Genomic DNA, 18531 nt, shown 5'->3' with positions numbered 1-18531 from the left:
TTAGATTAGTCAAAATATTGATATTGTTTCCTCACAGCAGCATCAGGCCAGATGTTTATCACTTTTAGTATTTTATAACTACATTCAGTTTGGAGACAGAAATTAGAGAGTCAAGAGGGCTGCTTGGTGTGTGTGTGTCTGTGTATGTATACATTTGTGTGCATGTGACTGTGTGAAAGATTTTAATGCGTGTTTTTATTGTTATGAAATTCTACTTTGATGTATGTAAAGGCTTGTTTTATTTTTAATATGCATAAATGTTTTTAAATGTAAAGCACTTTGTGTTGCCTGTGGCATGAAAAGCGCTTTATAAATAAAGTTTGATTTGATTTGAAAACAAATAATTTAACACTACACAGGAAATGTAAAACTTAACTACTGTTAAGGGAGAAATTATTAATTGAAGTGCTGGGTGTTTACAGTGATGATGATTGTGTCTCATTAAACATACGTGACACAGATGATACATCACATCTTACAGAAACACTGATTTACTCTCTGGTGGAGGATTTCAGACTTTTAGTTAATGTTAGATCAGTTTGTTTATCTTCAAAGTTAAAATTTCCTCTTAAAGCATCATTTCAGATACATTGCATATTTCTCAGTAGGTTACATGAGCCGGGCACATTGCCTGGGTCCACACTCTTAAATTTGTCTTAAATGGTAAAATTTGTCTTCAAAGTTTTAATTACTACTGTGTGAAATATTCTGTGTTTCTGATCTGTCTGTGTGAGCAGAACCAATGAAGCAACATGCGAGTTTGTGATTGGCTGGGAGACCCGCTTGGCCTGTGCGGTGAAGCAGCGTGAAGTGGAGATGGTGAACGGGACAATAAAAGTTCCTGAAACTGGGGTTAGCCTGAGCCTCGGTGAGGTCTACTTCAGGTAATACAGGAAAACACTCACTGTTCTCGCAGTGCACTCTCCAGTAACACTTTTTGATAAAACTGGTCCAGGAAGTGGATCAGGATAGATGCTAGAGTTCTACATAAGTTCTACAGAGAACCAGCAAAGAACTGGTTTAGTTTTCTAAATCAGGAAAGTGTGTTCTTAATTTTTAAAAGAACATTTATCTTCACAAAACAGTATTTGTCTCATTTACCTGCAAAAATAATGTCCTCATATCGCTAGCTGTTTTAACGTGAGGTTTGTGATTGCTCTTTGCAAACCCTGAACAGCATTTATAAATGTCGCTCATGTTGTTTAGATTGTTCTCTACACAGCTTTTATAAACATGCCAGCTGGAAAATTAGGTACAGATTTATAAAGTAAGTAGCAAATGTTTGCACAAGTAGAAACTTTGTTGTTTATGGGTTAATACTTAAAAAAAAAAAAATTAAAGCGTTAATTTAACAGATTAATCTCTTTGCATTAATGTCTAAATTTTGATAGCCTTAATAATTTATTTTATACATATATATATATATATATATATATATATATATATATATATATATATATATATATATATATGTATATATATATATATATGTATATATAGCGACTTGGCGACCCCCTATATTATCTTGGGACCCCACTTTGGGAAAGGCTGGTTTAGAGAATGATCTGTAAATACTATCTGGCAAATTTAAAACATATGACAATAATTATGAATAATTATGAAGGAAGTTTTAAACATTATTTATAAATTTTGCTGAAACAGCAATAAAGATGTTGTATACGTTCACTGGGCAGCATGAACAAACTTCACTGGTGGGTATAAAACTTTCTTCTGCTGGTATAGTCTTCTCTCTTTAATTAAGCTTAATGTTTAAGATTTTTAAACATGGTCATCATAACATTTGAGTTGTTCTGGTTAGTCTCCATATCCCTGCCCCCAGTCTCTGACTCCAGTTGATGCAACTCTTAGCAACAGTATTTTAGAAACACTTCTTGTGCTTCGGTGGTGAAAACAAAAAAAGAACCAGTTCTAAATTTAGTTCTGGCTACCAACCAGCACTGAAACCTCTTTCATGGAAAACCTCCTAGTTTAAATACTATATTAATTCATTGTTATATTTTTCTTTAAGCCACCATCAGGCATCTGGAGACATCCGTACCAATCGCGACGAATATATCTACCACATCCAGTTGTCAGGCATCACCGACGACTCCCTGTCCAGCTGTGTTGGTGCCACCATCTGCCAGGTCAAGTTGAACGGATCCTTCACACGCAGAATTGGCATCTCTAAGAAAGCCACATACTACATCAGAGGTAATTTATGTAATTCATTTCATACTTAAATCATTCGTCATTGTAAATGGGGAAAAAAATCAAAGATTGTTTGTAAAAAATTTACCGGACCCTGTTTCTCTTTTTTTTTTTACATAAACTTTTAATCCTTTCTGCACAAATATGACAGCTACAGGCTTTTTTTTTTTTTTTATAAATAAACATAAATTTACTTTAATTCTTATTTCTGTACATTATGTGGCTGTAAATTCATCTGGAAGTTTATAGAATAAATGAGGACATGGCACGGAGGCATATTTTAACCTACACTCGGTATATCTGCCTGGCAATGTGTAACATGACTAATTATAGTCCACCCTCCACTGCATGATGCATTCAAAGGGCTGATTCCAGCATTTTCTTATGGCGTTATGCTAACTTTAGCCTTTATAATAAGTCAAGTGTGACAGTCTTAGTGTTATCATGAATGTGATGCTTTTAGTGATCTGCTGTTGTTGTTCCACTCAACCATTCCACATTAACAGCAGACGAACGTTAATGCTGTGCTTTTCTTCAGGAGGAAACTTGGACGTTAATGTACCCTCGAATTCCCCGTGTGGTAAAGAGAAGACCAAAAACGTCTCTTCCACCATCAATTTCTACTGCAACCCCATGGCAGGCGTCGGCATCCCCAGGTTTATGATGGAGACTGATGAATGCCATTATCTGTTTGTATGGTACACAAACGCTGTGTGCGGTCTAACGTGAGTCAGTTTTGCTCTAAATTCCACATGAAAAATATCTTTTATTTAGTTTTTTGTTCCATGTGGCAGAAGTAGACAAACGTGTCCTCTCCTGACTGCCTTGCAGGACTGTTGATCGTCAGACAGACGATGGTGGCAGCAATGCAACGCTTTCTCCACGGAGCCAGGCGGTGGGGGTGGTGCTGAGCTTCCTGTTAGTAGGTTTAACTGTCTGTCTGTTGGGACTTCTGCTCTACAAGAGAGAAAGGAGGTGAGCATCTTCAGCTTGCTCTTTCTTTCATCAGTAGATTTTTATTCATACCTTTCTTTAATCATTCTGTCTCCTTGCAGGGAGCTGGTGATGCAGAAGGTTGTTGGTTGTTGTAGAAGAAGAAACCAAGTGTCATATAAATATTCCAAGGTTTGTTGATCAAACTGATCGTCTCAAACACGCAGCTGAAAACTTATGTTATTTAGCTACATACATTAGATTAGATTTTGCTTTTAAAAGAAGCTGCATCTGATTCAGTAGCGTGTGACCTTTTGCTTTGTCAGCAGCTCACGTCACACTCCCGTCCTCGCAGCCTGCAATACTGTAATCAGTCACAGCTTACTTGCAGAGTGGCCCCATTTCTCTGAAAATCCTGTTCTCTCTGGTAACTTAACACACATTTTTGTAAGATAGGATGAGGTCAGAAGGACACAACATTGTGTGCTGTACAGTGAAAAGGTTCAAACCATTGTTTAACTGCTTATTTAGCCTTTCCATTTTTGTGTCCTCTCTTCACTCCATCCTCCATGTCTTCATCCCTAAAACTCAACTGGAGGAAATGAAGAGCCACATTTTACAATTTTTAATTTTTGTTTTAGGGTTTTAGAAGCAGGAATCTCTTATTTGTTAAATGTTTGCTTGAGCTTCAACCAAAAACACAATTTTAAGACTAAATGAGGCTGTACTCTGAATTGAAAAGCAGGAGATAGTCTGACAAAGCAAAGAAACAAAAAGAATCCAAAAGTCTGAACCTGGGAGGTGTTTGAACCTTTGCATTGATTTTCACATTTTTATATTAACAACACTTAACCTGCTGTAAATGTAAAAATGTGACCCTTCAACTTGATTTGGAAGGTGGGCGAAGTACTGCTCATGTTCTGTGCACTGTGTTCTCTCTCAGATGTCTAAACATTACCTTAACACTATCATAAAAAACACGAAGAGTCGACACTACTTCTTCTTCTTCTGTGTTGGCATTTGGAGGCTCTTTAGCCTGCAAACAGTTGATTGGTCCTTGGTTTGTAGCTGCAAACCCAGCGATGATGAACTGATTACTTCGAGATTATGTTTAAATTTAACTCTGGTGCAGATTTTACTTTTTATATTTGCAGTTCTGGTAAATTTTGGTTTTTATCTAAAAAAAAAAAAAAAAAAATTGGTTGCAGCATGAAAAAGTAACAAGGATGATGAAACATGCAGAAAAATCTCCTCACGTTTCTCCTTCCTGCTCTCGTTCCTCAACATTAAATCTGCAGGTCAACACTGATGAAGGTGGTGAAGAGGAGATGGAGTGGCTTATGGAGGAGCTCGAAGCCCCTCCCACATCCTCATCCGTGCATCGCGACAGGAGTAACCATAGCAATGGTCACATCAGGACCAAGCCCGTGAACACAGATGGGCTACACTCTTTCTCACTGGACGAGCAGGAGGACGACAGCGAGGACGAGGTGCTGAGCGTCCCGGGGGTACGAGTAGTAAAATCCTCCGTGTTCTCCAGGAGCTCAGCGGCTCAGCGCAGCGCCTTCCTACAGGTGAGTTTCGTCCCCACATTCTAAATATATTCGTGCATCCCGGCTCGCCTCCCAAAACCTCACATAAGGTCTTAATTTCAGGAGGAGAGCGACGAAGACCTGGTCGGCCTCTTGGATGAGTCAGACAGGAAGAGGAAGGGCAGCAAACCTTCAGGTTTTAACCACGTTAACAACACAGCGGCTAACAGGAAACAAGACGAGGATGACAGTGACGAGGACCTCCTTCGGGTGTAGTGTCACCTCATCCGTCCTGCTTCCCTCCATCCAATCTGAACTCTTCTCTCAGTGAATGTCTTCATAATAGCAACAACAACAAAACACCGACGACGTAGTGAAAGCAGAAACCCTTCTCTCTTTCTGGGGATGTTTTTCTTTTTTATTCGGGCCACACCTTTTACTGGGCCGACTCTGACTCCTTCAGTTCCATCTGCAAACTGCCAATGTTGGTTTTTATTTATTGAGAGCTCAGCGTTTAAACTGTTCTTCAGGCCAGTTTTGACCTGCACCTTATTTTCTCCAGTTTTCTCTCACAATTCTGAATCAGCAGAACTTGAGTCATTGTAGTTACTTCAGTCTCATCACTTTTATAAATGATAAAAACACAAACAGCTGGAAGTCTTTAACATTGATCCTGGAGGAGCGTGGTTGGTTCCTCAGGGTGTTAGCTCTGCAACGAGGCATACTGGTGAAAAGATGTGAAAGAAGATTAAATTATATGATGTCTTTGTTTTCTCCTGGTGGTTTAGGATGAAGTCGTGCTGTTGCTTTAGCACTTTGATGAACTGATGTCTCATTGCAGACAGGGAGTAGGTGTTTTTTTCTTTTTGCCCTTTTGGACTGTATTTAAAATGATGGCAGGCAGGTTCAGCTCCAGGTAGCGAAGGTGTCGGCTGGTGGTGTTTCTAAAGGGAATGAAGACACCGGTCTGTCTTCTTGCTGTTTACAGTTGCTATTAGAGCAGGTTTTTTTCTCTTTCTTTCCCCTTGAAAAGAAAGTATGATGCCTTCCTGATGATGAATTTACATTTTCGACTATGAATCTTGTCCAGCGAAAGATCCATTCGTCTTGTTTTGATCAGAACCATTGTACATAGAAGATAATGTCTATAAAGCGGATGTTTTGTTTTGTTTTCATTAGTGAATCCTCACATTTGTTTTCAAGATTTTTTTAAATGGTTCTCTGAGTTGATTTTCTGTCTGTCTCAGTTGTGTGTGAGAATGAATTTGGCCTTAAGTGTGAATGGATAGTTGATTGAAGGGAAACGGGAGATGTCTGTCTGGATTGTGTTGGTTTGAAGTCGACCCCCCCCATTAAAGCCATATTTCTACTGCCACCGCTGGTACGAATGTTAGAAAGTTGGAGATTTTGCTACTTCTCTGGTATGGTACAGGCTTGGTTTATTGAAGAGAGATTTTAACTCCGTAATGCCAAGATTTTGTAGTGCCGAAGTCGCCCTGTTCAGCCAAATGCATGAAATAATCAAAAGAAAGAAGCAAAGAAAAAATGCAGGATGTTAAACTACATTTAAAGTATTTTCTTCCTTAGTAATCCAACCATAGAAGGTGTCAGTGATAATACAAACTAGCTGCAGTGTTTCATAAACAGTATTTGTGATTTTCATCCCGCCAACTCACATTTGGTTGAATTTGCAAAATCACAAACGGATCAAGTTTCCTGATTTTGGTAACGTGTGATCCTGAGTGAACAGTGCCATATTTTATCTTTAATCTGTCACATGACATCTGAAAACTTTGTTTTATTCAAACTTGAGAAAAGAAAAGCGACCACATTCTCACACAGTTTTGAATGAAATGATAAACCCAACTTCATTATTAAGATCTTTATTTCAACTCTGGTTTAATCATTTTTCTGCATTTTGTTTCTTGAAAAGAGATTTAACCTGATAAGTTAACTCCCATTTATTGGCTCACATCTCTGGCTGCTTACCTGTTTTATTTCACTGAAAACCAAACAAGTGAGTTTTTCGACTGCTGGTTGGCCAAAACAGAATGTTCTAAACCATTTACCAGAGAAGTAAACACAGCACCGTTAGCTATCTGTATCACCCACCTCCTCATATACATGCTACTCACATGGTCTCAGTCTGGCTGATGTGTTGAGGCCTTTTTCCTCATATCTAGCAAACTAGAAGATGTGAACAATCCAGGCATTAAGTCCTCCAAACATCCTGGAATTAGGTGAATCTTCAGGAGTGAACCCGTTGATCTGGAAGGAGACAGTTACTCATCTATAGTGCAGATTAACCGTTTTTCTCAGTATTCAGCCAAAAGTTATCAACAAAACATTGTAACCTGCTGAAATCTCAGTCATAAACTTTACCAGTCAGGGTATTTCTAAAGCTTTGTACACACGTTTCATAAACAAGGTTTTGTAAAAAATATTTGCCCAGAACACTGACCAAAAGAATAAAAAAAAAAAAATTGGCGATTGCATTGGAAACCTCAGTATTTTGTACAGATTAGCTTGACTTGTTCCACGATAGTCTGACAAACAAGTAGAAAACATCACGTTGCCGTCTCAGTCACTATTCCTGTTTCTAAATTTTATTTTGTTTTATGTTGGTCAGTTATTTCATTAGTGATATGAAATTTTATCAGCTTTTAATTTACTTTTGAAAGCGTAAGAACAGGAGCTAACTTTACCTAAGTCCAAAGACAAACAAAATATCAACATGAACTCATGTCTTTTGATATGTGGTGAAAAGTCCAGCTAAAGGTAAACGATATCCAGCCTGTTAGCAGACTTGACGAACTTAGTTTTATCGTCATTTGTTCAGCGTGTGGAGTTTTGATTGTAGCCTGTCAGTAAATCCCTGACCCTGTTCGGAGGCAGTTTTATATCAAGTGGAAGCAACTGTCTGTGTTTAAATCTTTGTAACTCAGCTCTCCTGAGGAGACGACGTAGCACTCCTCGTCACAGATCAGCAGCAGGTTCTGTTCAGTGTGTGAAGTCCTGTTTTTTCACAAGTGCATCGAGTCTTTTTCGGCTTTATGTGGCACCAAAGTTTGTGTGGCTCATCTGCATGGTACTGTACTGAGGCATCTCTTCCTGAAGATTTTCCTGAACATCCTTGTGCTTTTTTGTCTGAAACTGAAAAATCTTTTATGTTGGGTGAAGTTAATTCACTGAAATTATGGGTTAAATCAAGAGGAGCGATACACTGGGCAGAAACCGTGACTAAAGCAGCAGTGATGATTTGGTACTGTTGGAGATCATTATTATGTTTTTGTTGTAAGTTTTGTAGTCTGATATGTTTGCAGCTCTTTGCCTGTTTTCCTATTTAAAAGAAAATTGATGTAAAAAAATGTATTTGAATAAATAAGAGATCTGCTGTTACCTGCTGTTGTGGTTCAATCACATCCGGTGTGACCAGTAAGACCAAAACATGGGGGAAATAGAAGAAATGTTGACTTGGGTGGTATCCCTGAGAACGTTAACCCTGAGTTGAGGGAAAGTCTGGATTTTCATTCTAGAAAGAAGTAAATCAAACCCAGAGTCACCGGCAGGTTTTCTTTAAATGTGCAGCTCGTAACAAAAGATAAATGACAGAAAAATTTAATCATCATCTATCATCAAAAACTGTTTCTACTGGTATCTAATCACTTTACGAAAATAACTTTTCTTTTATTCTCTTAGAATGAACCATTTATATCTACTTGCTGTGGGTTCACATTCATGGCAGCTGCTGTGTTTGTGCCACCATTTTTACTACGGTGCCTCTGAATGGACAAACAACTCTGTGTATGGAGTGAGAACCTCTTAGCTTTCAAACTGTATTATGAGATTTGTTTTATATGTGCTAAAGCAGTGGTTTTCAACCTTTTTAAGCCACGACCCCCAATATAAGATGCATTGGTGTTCGCGACCACCACCCCCACGTAAGGGCTTAATGACTGTGTGATGTATCAAATGGATCCTCTTGCAGCCGGTCTCTAAATGGCTGGAAAACTGTCAGAATCTTCACAAATAAGGGGGATAAAGAGTTTTTTGGTGGATCACCGCTGTGGCAAAGCACCTACATGCCCAGAATCAGCTTCTTTTTTTAAATGTATTTATTTATTTATTCTATATTTATGTTTCAGGCTTCAGAGAATTTAAGATTTGAATTTAATCGCTAACATGAATCAGACTTTTCTGGAATAATTTGACTTTTAATCCTAAATTTAGATGTGCAACATGTCACTGAATAAACAAAACGTATTAAACAAGAAAAGACAACAGTGATACATCAGACTTGATTTGAAGTTGTTATAAAGCTGTTCATCTAGAGGCTTGTGAGGAAAAAAAAGTAAACCCTCTTTCTCTTTGCAGGTTGACATATGAGAACAGGATATAAAGTATAAACAAAATACACCCATTATGATTTTCTATTTCAGCCATCCTACAAGGTGTCCTGGTCCTGTGGTTGCAAAGCCCAAATCATGAGCCCTCCACTATCATGTTGGTATGAGGTGTTACTTGCTAAAAACTTGATTTAGACGTTCCATTTATCTCATGCTCCGGGTACTTTGGTTCATACATAACTTGTCCTGCGTTTGACTTGTTTGTATGAATTTGAAACTTTCAGATTTTTAAAATCTTAAATTGCTGCTAAATCTAAAAGTACTCACATTTTTCTCTCATGTCCTCATGACCAAACGGTGCTCTATGTTTGAGTGTTAACTGACTGACAACATTAATGTATGCAGGAGATGCAGGGACAGGCAGCACCTTCAGGCCCACCGATGCACTTATGTTAATGAACTCTGAGCAATTTATGCAGGCATTCTGCCAAGTTCTTACAGTTGGATTGACGTCTGTAAAAGTGATACCAAAAATGTCTTCATGCTCCGCTGCACGGTGTGTAAAGAACCAACGTATTTCTGTGGACCTTTGCTCTGGTTTGTGCTGTTAAAAACCCACTGTGGTGGCCTCTCAGTGGTCACTGTGCAGAAGGAGGCTCTGCATACAAATTGCACTTTGACTTAGTTGTTTGTTGCAGCTGTTTACAGAAGAGAAATCTCTGCAGCGATGACCACTTTTGATGACATCTTGGAAGAAGCTGGGAAGTTCGGACGCTGCCAGAAGCGAATCTTCACCCTGCTGTGTATGGTGTCCATGCCCTGGGCCGGTGTTTACGTCGGGATCGTCTTCCAGGGCTTCACCCCGGATCACTGGTGCCGGGACTGTGCAGTGGTGGAGATGAGGCAGGCATGCGGCTGGAGCCTGGCAGACAGTCACCAGCTGACGGTGCCTGTGGTCAACAACTCTGGTGTGCTACAACACAGCAGTTGCGAGCTGTACGAGGTGGACTGGAATGCCACGGGGCTTACCTGTGGTGCACAGAAGTTGGATCTCAGCAGGACTCCCACAACGGGCTGCACAGAGGGCTGGGAGTACGACTATGAGGGAAGGCAGTCCTTTGTTACTGAGGTAATGAAATATTTAGGAGGAAAAAAGAAAAATCTGAAAAATACAAGTTAAATTATCCATATTTTTTTAGTTAAACTAATCATGCATTATTGTCCATAATTTATTCACCAACAACATTGGATGCTTTAGGTTAATAAAACTGAATATTAAACACAATTTCTTTGAAAAACTAATTAATTATGGATACATTAAAACGTATTGTAATTAGCTAGTTAAGTTATAAAAACTTTAAAGGACAACTTGTTTTATTTAACATCAAGAGAAGTCATACACTGTATATGCAAACATGTCCATCTAAGATATAAATTTAGCATTTTCTTCACGCTTTGTGTTTGCAGAAAAACAAGTTTATTGAATGAATAATGAAATCAGTATATCGCTGCAACCACAAGGTCTATTTGAGTACTTTTTTAGGGAAAATGTGTGAGATTTGTTAGGATGTATAAATATATACATAGTGCATGTGTTACTGGTGAAGAATAATTTAAGATGGCACAAAGCACAAATGGAAAAAAAAAAGTTTCAGGCTTGCCTAAAAAGACTAAACAAAAACACATTCAAAAGCATCATTCATATTAAGAATATGAGTATTCCCTTGTAATTCTGCAGCTGTGGCTCTAAACCTCTATCAAATCATAATAAAATCTGAGCTATTCTGCATTAACTGTAAAATTAAACTTTTGTAGCTTTTCATTGGACGATCAAAGTACAACATGTGAACATTATCTCTAGAAAGACCAACTCTGATGAAGAGAAGCAGAACAAAAACATTAGATATGGTTTCAGTACAGAACAGGTCCCCCAACGTCAGAACCTTCTATACATTTCTTAAAAGTCTATAGCTGAGAGAGGAAATCAACATGTCTAAAGGTAACGTTGCTAAAAATAAATGAATTATTGTAAAACTTAGTCAAATGTTCTGTGCACTGATTATCTAATAAGTAGATATTTATTTTTTCCTCCACACATGCAGACGTTTTCGTAGCAAGTTAAACCTAATTTGAAGTTTTATTGCACGGCATTTATTTAATCTAGTCAAGTCATTTTATTGTTCCTAATGGGAAACTTTGTTTACATACAGGTCCACAGTGAAGCCATTACAACGTCAAACAATAAAATCTGCTTACATATACCAAACATGACTGTCCAATAAAATCACCAATAAATACCGCTTAAAAAATAAAAACTACAAAAATTAGATGAAAAAAGGAAAACAATACCCCAAATTACCCTTCAACGATCATAAATGCACCAAAATAAAAATGCTAAAAATGATCATTCAATAAAATGACAAAAAGCAATTAGATCACATGTAGCTATTTAAAAATGATACAAATCTTGTATCCACTTTTCTGAACCACTTTCATGTTACAGTCAGTAGTACGAAGCCAGCAGGTACCAAAACACCAGTTCAGCAGTTTTATTCAGGGTTTAATCATATCATATATATAGCTCATTTGAAATACAGACTGGAAGTTCAAACTGGGATCTGGATCACTAAATGTGAATGATGAGCCTTGTATATAAACACAAAATCCTCCAAAAGTCACAAACCTGAAGCAGTTTAACTTTGTGCCTTGTTGCAGTTTGACCTGGTGTGTGCTGATGGATGGTTGGTGGACATGTATCAGGCCACTCTGAACGTGGGCTTTCTGATTGGGAGCATTGCTATCGGCTACTTGGCTGACAGGTGAGGCTGCATTTGACAGTTTAATGTTTTTCATCACCTCCTATTTCAAATTCTTAAGTAATCTTCATTTGAAAATACAAAGTAAGATGATAATGCTCTGTTTTGCTTAAAGAACAATTTGCATCATCACTGTTTGTCTTCAGGTTTGGCAGAAAGATGAGCTTCCTCATGTCCAACCTCCTGAACGGCATCACAGGCATCCTGGTGGCCATAGCTCCAAACTACGTGGCTCTACTGGTTTTCAGGACCCTTTATGGGTTTGGAGTGAAAGGAGGCTGGGTGGCTGGATATGTGCTGAGTAAGAAGGTTTAGTCCTAACCCTTGTATTACATTTTGCACATCTGTGAAAAGTTTGATATGCCATTGTTTTCTTTTTGTTTTGTTCTCATCATGTTGATTAAAGGTCCCATATTATACACTTTATTCCCAATCTGAGACCATTCATTAATATCTAAATGAAATATTTCCGCCATGGTATGGACAAATCGACCCTCAGTTTGAGTGCAGCGGCTTCTCTTCACCTCCCTCTTTTTAGCAGCTTCAGAAATGTGCCGTTTATGGTGGGCGGAACCCTGGTGGAGCAGCTCAGCTGTTGGCTCCGCCCATCGCATCGCCCGTCATGAGGTGATTGACAGGTTAGGCCTTAGCGGTTACTAGACGCTGATTACAGCGTAGTGAAGGATAAACAAACGCCGGAACACCGGAACCCATTCCTGAAGAAGTTCGAGCAAGAAGACTAACAGTACAGCTCTTACCTCTCCAGCTGTGTCACGGACAGTTGGTATTGAACCTGGCTTCAGCTTCAAACGGTTGGCGAAGCCTGCTTTCCATGCACCCATGTTGTGGAAACAGTCCTCTTTGAAATGCTGGCCACAGACATGCAAAACCTTTGGAAGTTTTCCGGGTACATTTCCTCCAAAAATAAAATTAATCCACTCAGTCCTCGTGGGTTCAGTGGATGGAAGTAAAAAAACGTTTTCGTGTTCATTTATGCAGCCACAAACAGAACAGTGCTTCTGTCGCTTAGCCATGTCCGCTAACGAGGGTTGCCGAAGAGGGAAAAACACTGGGCGCTAGGTGATTTTTAGAGGGCGGGCTTTGAGAGCCGGTAGACGGGTCCATCGCTCTGTGGGGAGTGGTTATTGTCCCTTATGACGTCATAACGTACACGCTTTCAAACAAGCTCATTTCAGCGCTTACTTCCCTAGAGGTGGAGCAGGGGGGAGAGAGAGCGCCTGAAAGAGTTTCACACTTACGGGTCTCCTACACCAGTATGACTGTTCCAAAACCATTAAAAAGTGAATTTTGCATAATATGGGACCTTTAAATGATGCTGAAACATTCTTTAGTGCTTGCAAAATATTTGTTTTAATTACAATTATTACCAAATAATTCAGTCCTTTTGTTTCATGGACTTAATCAGAATCTGATTTTCTGTTTAATGCTGCTAAGCCAGCTGTTTCTTTAAAGCTTTATTTCATTTTTTTTAATCCATATCCGTTTTATCCGTCATGTTTTATGTAAAACCTGACCTCTGGTTTTTCCTACCACTGACTTCTCGTTATCACCCTCTGCTTGTCTGGACCGTTCACCAACATTGTGTTCACATCTTCCCACAGCATGCCAGCGTGAAGAACACATTTACTGAGTTTGCAACATGAGATAAACAATATTATGTTAAATTAAAGCAGTCTCATTTTTAGGCTATTTTTAATTGTAAACGTGACCGAAATTAATATTAATTAACATGACGAATTTCTCCCAGTCACAGAGATTGTGGGGGTGGAGTTCAGACGTACAGTGGGTGTCATCTACCAGATGTTTTTCAGTGTCGGCATCCTCATCCTCCCTCTGCTTGCCTACTTCATCACTGACTGGCGCTGGCTGCAGGTGGTCATTACCGTCCCTTACATCATCTTCATGTCCTACTACTGGTGAGAAAACAATCACTACACAACTTAAAGTTTGCACCACATTTTCTATACCACCCTGCAAAGCTCACTCTGCTCTGATTGGTCAGCTTCATTGGCCTGATCAGGCACCGCCCACCATTTTACATCAGTTCTTGTGAAATTTAAAACTTTTTGCAGCTTTTCTTTGGATACAAACACATCATGTTAAAACACATTACAAACAATGTCCTGTCTGTTGTCGATATTTTTAATTGTCAGGTTTATCCCAGAGTCTCCACGGTGGCTCCTTTCTCAGAACAAGAAGTCCAGAGCTGTGAAGATCACAGAGGACATGGCCAAAGAAAATGGCATGACTTTGTCTAAGAATATCGAGGTAGCTGCTGAGTCATCGCAAACATAAAGCAAGTTGCTTATCAGTGGTTCCTGAATCTTTTCAGCCCCAACATAACATACTTTGGCGTTGGTTGGTGTTAAAGAAGGGGGATTAAGTGGTTTTTGGTGGATGATGTTAACAGCTGTGACAAAGCACGGAGATAATACCATATTCAGATTTTAAAATATTTAAATAACTATGTTTAAAAGGAGGAATAACTATAACATAGTGCTTGTTTGACCCTGCAGACTCTGACTGATGATAACGCAGACTCCTCTACTGCCTCCTTTATGGACCTAATCAGAACTCCAAAAATGAGGAAACACACTTTAATTTTGAGTTACAATTGGTGAGTATTTATCAGTGCTAAGATAATCTATCCAAAGATGAAGCTACAAAATGTAATAGATGTCCATCTATGAGCTTTAGAGGCCGCAGTTACTTTTCTCTGCCTCTTCCAGGTTTACCAGTGCTGTGGTGTACCAGGGTTTGATCATGCGACTGGGCATTCTGGGAGGAAATGTCTACATTGACTTCCTCATCTCTGGTCTGGTGGAGTTCCCTGCCGCCTTCCTCATCCTCTTCACCATTGAGCGCATTGGAAGGCGCATCCCGTTTGCCTCAGCCAACATCATAGCCGGAGCTTCCTGCTTCATCACTGCATTCATTCCTGACAGTGAGTCTTTGATGCTTAATCAAGTCATTGTTTCCATGTTTTGTGAAGTCAAATATTCTCCCTATATTCTCCATCTCCGTAGGCATGTTCTGGTTTAAGACCGTGGTGGCTTGCATTGGACGGCTGGGGATCACCATGGCCTTTGAGATGGTTGTGTTTGTTAACACTGAGCTCTACCCAACATTTGTCAGGTATGATTAGAACATGTACACACTTCTACATCGATCGATCTTAATTATTCCTACACACTGGTTTGCAGAGGTAAGCTGTCCCTTTTCTTTTAGGAATGAGCAGCGGTGGTCATCTAGCCCTTTAATCAGGGCTTTGGGGGTCTTTGGATGGTTAGATGATTGCCGCTTTTTCAGTTTGACAGCCTACTTAAAACCAGAGTTTTGTATACATTGATTTGATGACAGCTTCACAGCTTAGATGGCTGCTGAATATCTTTTTTAAGAAGATAAAAATCCACCATTCATTGTCAGAAAAGCTGCTTAACAATGTAAAAAAGTCACAGATACCCCACATTTATTTGCTGACTCGTTGCTGTGTCTGCAGGAACCTGGGAGTATCGGTTTGCTCCACACTGTGTGATGTTGGAGGCATCATGGCTCCCTTCCTGCTCTACAGACTGGCTGTAATCTGGCTGGAACTGCCACTCATCATTTTTGGTGAGTTTTAAATTATGAAATGGCTCATCTGAGAAACCAGTAGAGGCAAAAAGGTGCTTCACAGACTCCTCCATCTACATTAGCACATGTCTTTTTAAATTGTAAGTACAAGTTGTTGGTTGACCACAAAATAGATTTTTCTGAACCACTGCAGAAAAGTGTATTATTTCTTTTCTTTGGAAACAGAAATATTGAGAAAAGAAAGAAACAGAAAATTAAAACTACCTGATGGTAATTAACTAGCTGTAGATAAATGCCAGCACCATCAAATACAGAGCTAACCTGTTATTAAAGTTAAGGTTGTGGTTATGGTGTCCTGTGCTGCACAGGGTCTCTGGCTTTCCTGGCTGGTGGTTTAGTGCTTCTACTTCCTGAGACCAGAGGTGTGCCGCTACCCGACACCATCAATGACATTGAGTTCCCCGACAGGTAAGTCGTCCACAAAAGAAGATCTACAAGACATGTACCACGGTTTTATGTCTCTGCACATAGCAAAATATTATCTTTACCCAGCTTCTAAAGTTGGATAAGTGCAACCTCAGATGAGCAACAGCCCATAACGTGTTACACTGTGCCATTATTCATTAACCAAAAACTGAGCCATCATGCAGAAACTGTATGAATCAAAGTTTACTGCTTCCACAGAAATTAACAGCAAGATGCTGCCAATCAAATGCACTTGATTAACTGATCATCTTCAGTGTGAGCGCCTCTATAAAAGCAGAAGTTTTGATAGTTTGCTGGTCTGGAGCATTTAGATGTATGTTAACACAGTGTCAAGGAGGAAAGACATCAGTAATGATATTAGAGAAGCACCTGTTGCTGCCAATCAATCTAGGAACAGTTATAAGGTAATTTCCAAACTACTTAGGGTCCATCTACAGAAAAAAGGATTATTTCCAAGTGGAAAACATTCAAGGCAGCTGCCAGTGTTCCCAGGAGTGGACGTTCCACTAAGTTCAGCCCAAAGGTAGACCGTGCAATGCTCAAAGAAAATGTAAAAGAAACAACAGCTACCCCTCAGACCCTCCAGGCTTCTGTTAGTTTGTTAAATGGTGTTAAAGTGTTAACTTGTTAAAGTTCATGACAGTACAGTTAGAAAAATGCAGAACTAGTATGACTTGTTTGGAGCAAACACCAGGAGAAAGCCTCTGCTTTCTAAAAAGAACATGGTAGCGCTGCTTAAGCTTCCAAAACTGCATCAGAACAAACGGCAAGACTTATGGAACAATGTCCTTCGGAGAGGCAAGACTGAAGTAGAGATATTTGGTAATAACGCAAATGGCCACAAACAAAAATATAATCACAAACACTTCACACCCAACCTCCAGCTTGGTGGAAGACGGCTGATATTTTGGGCTTGTTTTATTTTTCATGTGAAGCTGTATCTGTATAATATTTAGACCTGGTAAGAACCAGATTTTTTATTTTCATTATATCCAAAGACATAAACCTCAGGACTAAAAGAGGGTTTGCTTTATTTTTCATATGACTGTTTATACTGTGTTCATGTTGTATTTTCATCAGTGATGTGGACAGCATCAGGGATACAAAAGCAAAGGTTTTTAATCAGCTATAGATTCATTTGCAGATTTTTATCTTCTCAATGAAATATGAAATAACCAATTATGCCTTTTATGGTTTCTACTTTTACATCAATAATAGCAAGATTTTACTGGTATATGAATAACTGATTCTCTGTACTTGATGCACAAAATAAATCTCTTTGGGTTTCCAGAGTGAAGGAGAAGGTTGTACTGAAGAACCAGCAGTTGGCCAACCTGCTGCCCAACGACAACAACGTTTCATCCAACAAAGATCCGTCAACTGTTTAATCTTCTTCAGTGACCAAAGTATTTATTTATGTTGTTAAACAGTGTTTCCTGTTATTATTAGTTATCTCCTTAATGTGTGTGTGTGTCTGTAAGATGTTTGTGTTGAGATTAATCTGTTGTGTTTTCTGCCATGGAACTGCAGTTTTAATTTATTAAAGACTTTTCTTTTAACAAAACTGGACCTCTAACTGTTTTCATTAAATAAATAATAAAAAAGGTTGTTAAAGCACATTTCCTGTAATAGAAAAAAGAAATTAAGCCAAATTGCCAACTCCCAATGAAAAGCCCAGACTGACTCCATCATCTTGCTTTAGTTCTACTGAGAGATAAAAGCATCAAACTGATACGTCAGACCACGAGGAAAAATCCTCATGGTCTGAAAAGTGAAGCCAAAGCTTCAGCTCCTTAAATCTGGATTCTGTTTTATGGCCATGAGGGGGAAACATGTCTGATGTCTGGGTTTATTTTCTCCATGAGTTTATGCTTGAAATAACTCAGTTTAAATGTTCAACGGACATGCCGGCACATCCCAATCGCATATTTGATTTAAGATGATGTGGCAGCAGGATTGCTGCTGACATATAGTACAAGACATGAAGTCATTTTCTTTCACTTAGTTGTGATCTGAAAGAGTTCAGAACTGATTGACTTGGTAGCATCAGTGGTTGATATGGTGACAGTAGAGGCAGATTAAAACTAACAGACACCAAGGAATACATTTGTTTTACTTTAGGTGCAAAGAATTATTACAGATGAGCCAGAAGAGCCATCGAGGTACAGTAGACAAACAGTAATAAACACTGTTGAGATTGAACTGTTAGTCTTCTTTTCCTTTAGGTTTAGCTGCTTCGCTCACTTTAAATTCACTTGATGCTTCTTACTGAACATCGGTGTCGTTCAATCAGTAATTTCCCTCAACTATTAGACTTGTTGGCCAAAAATCATCAGTGGACTTTCAAGTTAGCTTCTGCATTTAATGGTTGCTGAATACTCACTCGTGTTTTGCAAAGCTCCCTTATCCTGATAGCATCCTGATAGCAAACGTGTAAATAAAATATTGCTTTTATTGTGCATGTTCAGATTCATTCAATGATTGCACAGTTCTTCTTTCATTCTTTGTTTGGCTCCATTAAACAGTAACAAGACTTTACCTCCTGTACAAGCTGTATTTTTACCAGACAGTTTTGGACTTTAGCTCCACATCGACCTGGTTAGTGAAGCAACA

General features: G+C 39.0%; 2 protein-coding genes across 2 annotated transcripts in view; both read left to right on the top strand.

Annotated features, from left to right (window-relative positions):
• Positions 1-8075, top strand: part of igf2r (insulin-like growth factor 2 receptor) — a 43452-nt gene extending 35377 nt beyond the window's left edge. Inside the window, exons 45-51 of the mRNA XM_041975297.1 lie at positions 738-884; positions 2030-2214; positions 2750-2936; positions 3043-3186; positions 3267-3336; positions 4443-4718; positions 4800-8075. Of these exons, the coding sequence (XP_041831231.1) occupies positions 738-884; positions 2030-2214; positions 2750-2936; positions 3043-3186; positions 3267-3336; positions 4443-4718; positions 4800-4952 (1162 nt within the window). The 3' untranslated portion in view covers positions 4953-8075. The remainder of the gene's footprint in view (positions 1-737; positions 885-2029; positions 2215-2749; positions 2937-3042; positions 3187-3266; positions 3337-4442; positions 4719-4799) is intronic.
• A 968-nt stretch (positions 8076-9043) lies between these two features.
• LOC121633373 (solute carrier family 22 member 2-like) lies at positions 9044-17442 on the top strand. The gene is made up of 11 exons (XM_041975313.1): positions 9044-10151; positions 11738-11841; positions 11985-12139; positions 13607-13775; positions 14013-14127; positions 14376-14476; positions 14589-14803; positions 14886-14994; positions 15359-15471; positions 15801-15900; positions 17210-17442. Exons 1-11 carry the CDS (start codon positions 9750-9752, stop codon positions 17304-17306), a joined length of 1680 nt encoding a protein of 559 aa, XP_041831247.1. The 5' UTR covers positions 9044-9749; the 3' UTR covers positions 17307-17442.
• The last annotated feature ends 1089 nt before the right edge of the window (positions 17443-18531 follow it).

Source organism: Melanotaenia boesemani, chromosome 22 (genome assembly GCF_017639745.1).
Source record: "Melanotaenia boesemani isolate fMelBoe1 chromosome 22, fMelBoe1.pri, whole genome shotgun sequence".
NCBI lineage: Eukaryota > Metazoa > Chordata > Actinopteri > Atheriniformes > Melanotaeniidae > Melanotaenia > Melanotaenia boesemani.
The sequence above is the reverse complement of the archived record's forward strand: the minus strand, read 5'-3'. Positions and strand labels throughout refer to the sequence as shown.

What these genes read in the sequence shown, in the direction of transcription:
- LOC121633373 (XM_041975313.1), top strand. Translation starts at nt 9,750, where the DNA reads ATGACCACTTTTGATGACATCTTGGAAGAAGCTGGGAAGTTCGGACGC. An exon ending in GGCAGTCCTTTGTTACTGAG is followed by an intron (nt 10,152 to 11,737) that starts GTAATGAAATAT and finishes GCCTTGTTGCAG; the next exon opens with TTTGACCTGGTGTGTGCTGA. An exon ending in TTAATTTTGAGTTACAATTG is followed by an intron (nt 14,477 to 14,588) that starts GTGAGTATTTAT and finishes TGCCTCTTCCAG; the next exon opens with GTTTACCAGTGCTGTGGTGT.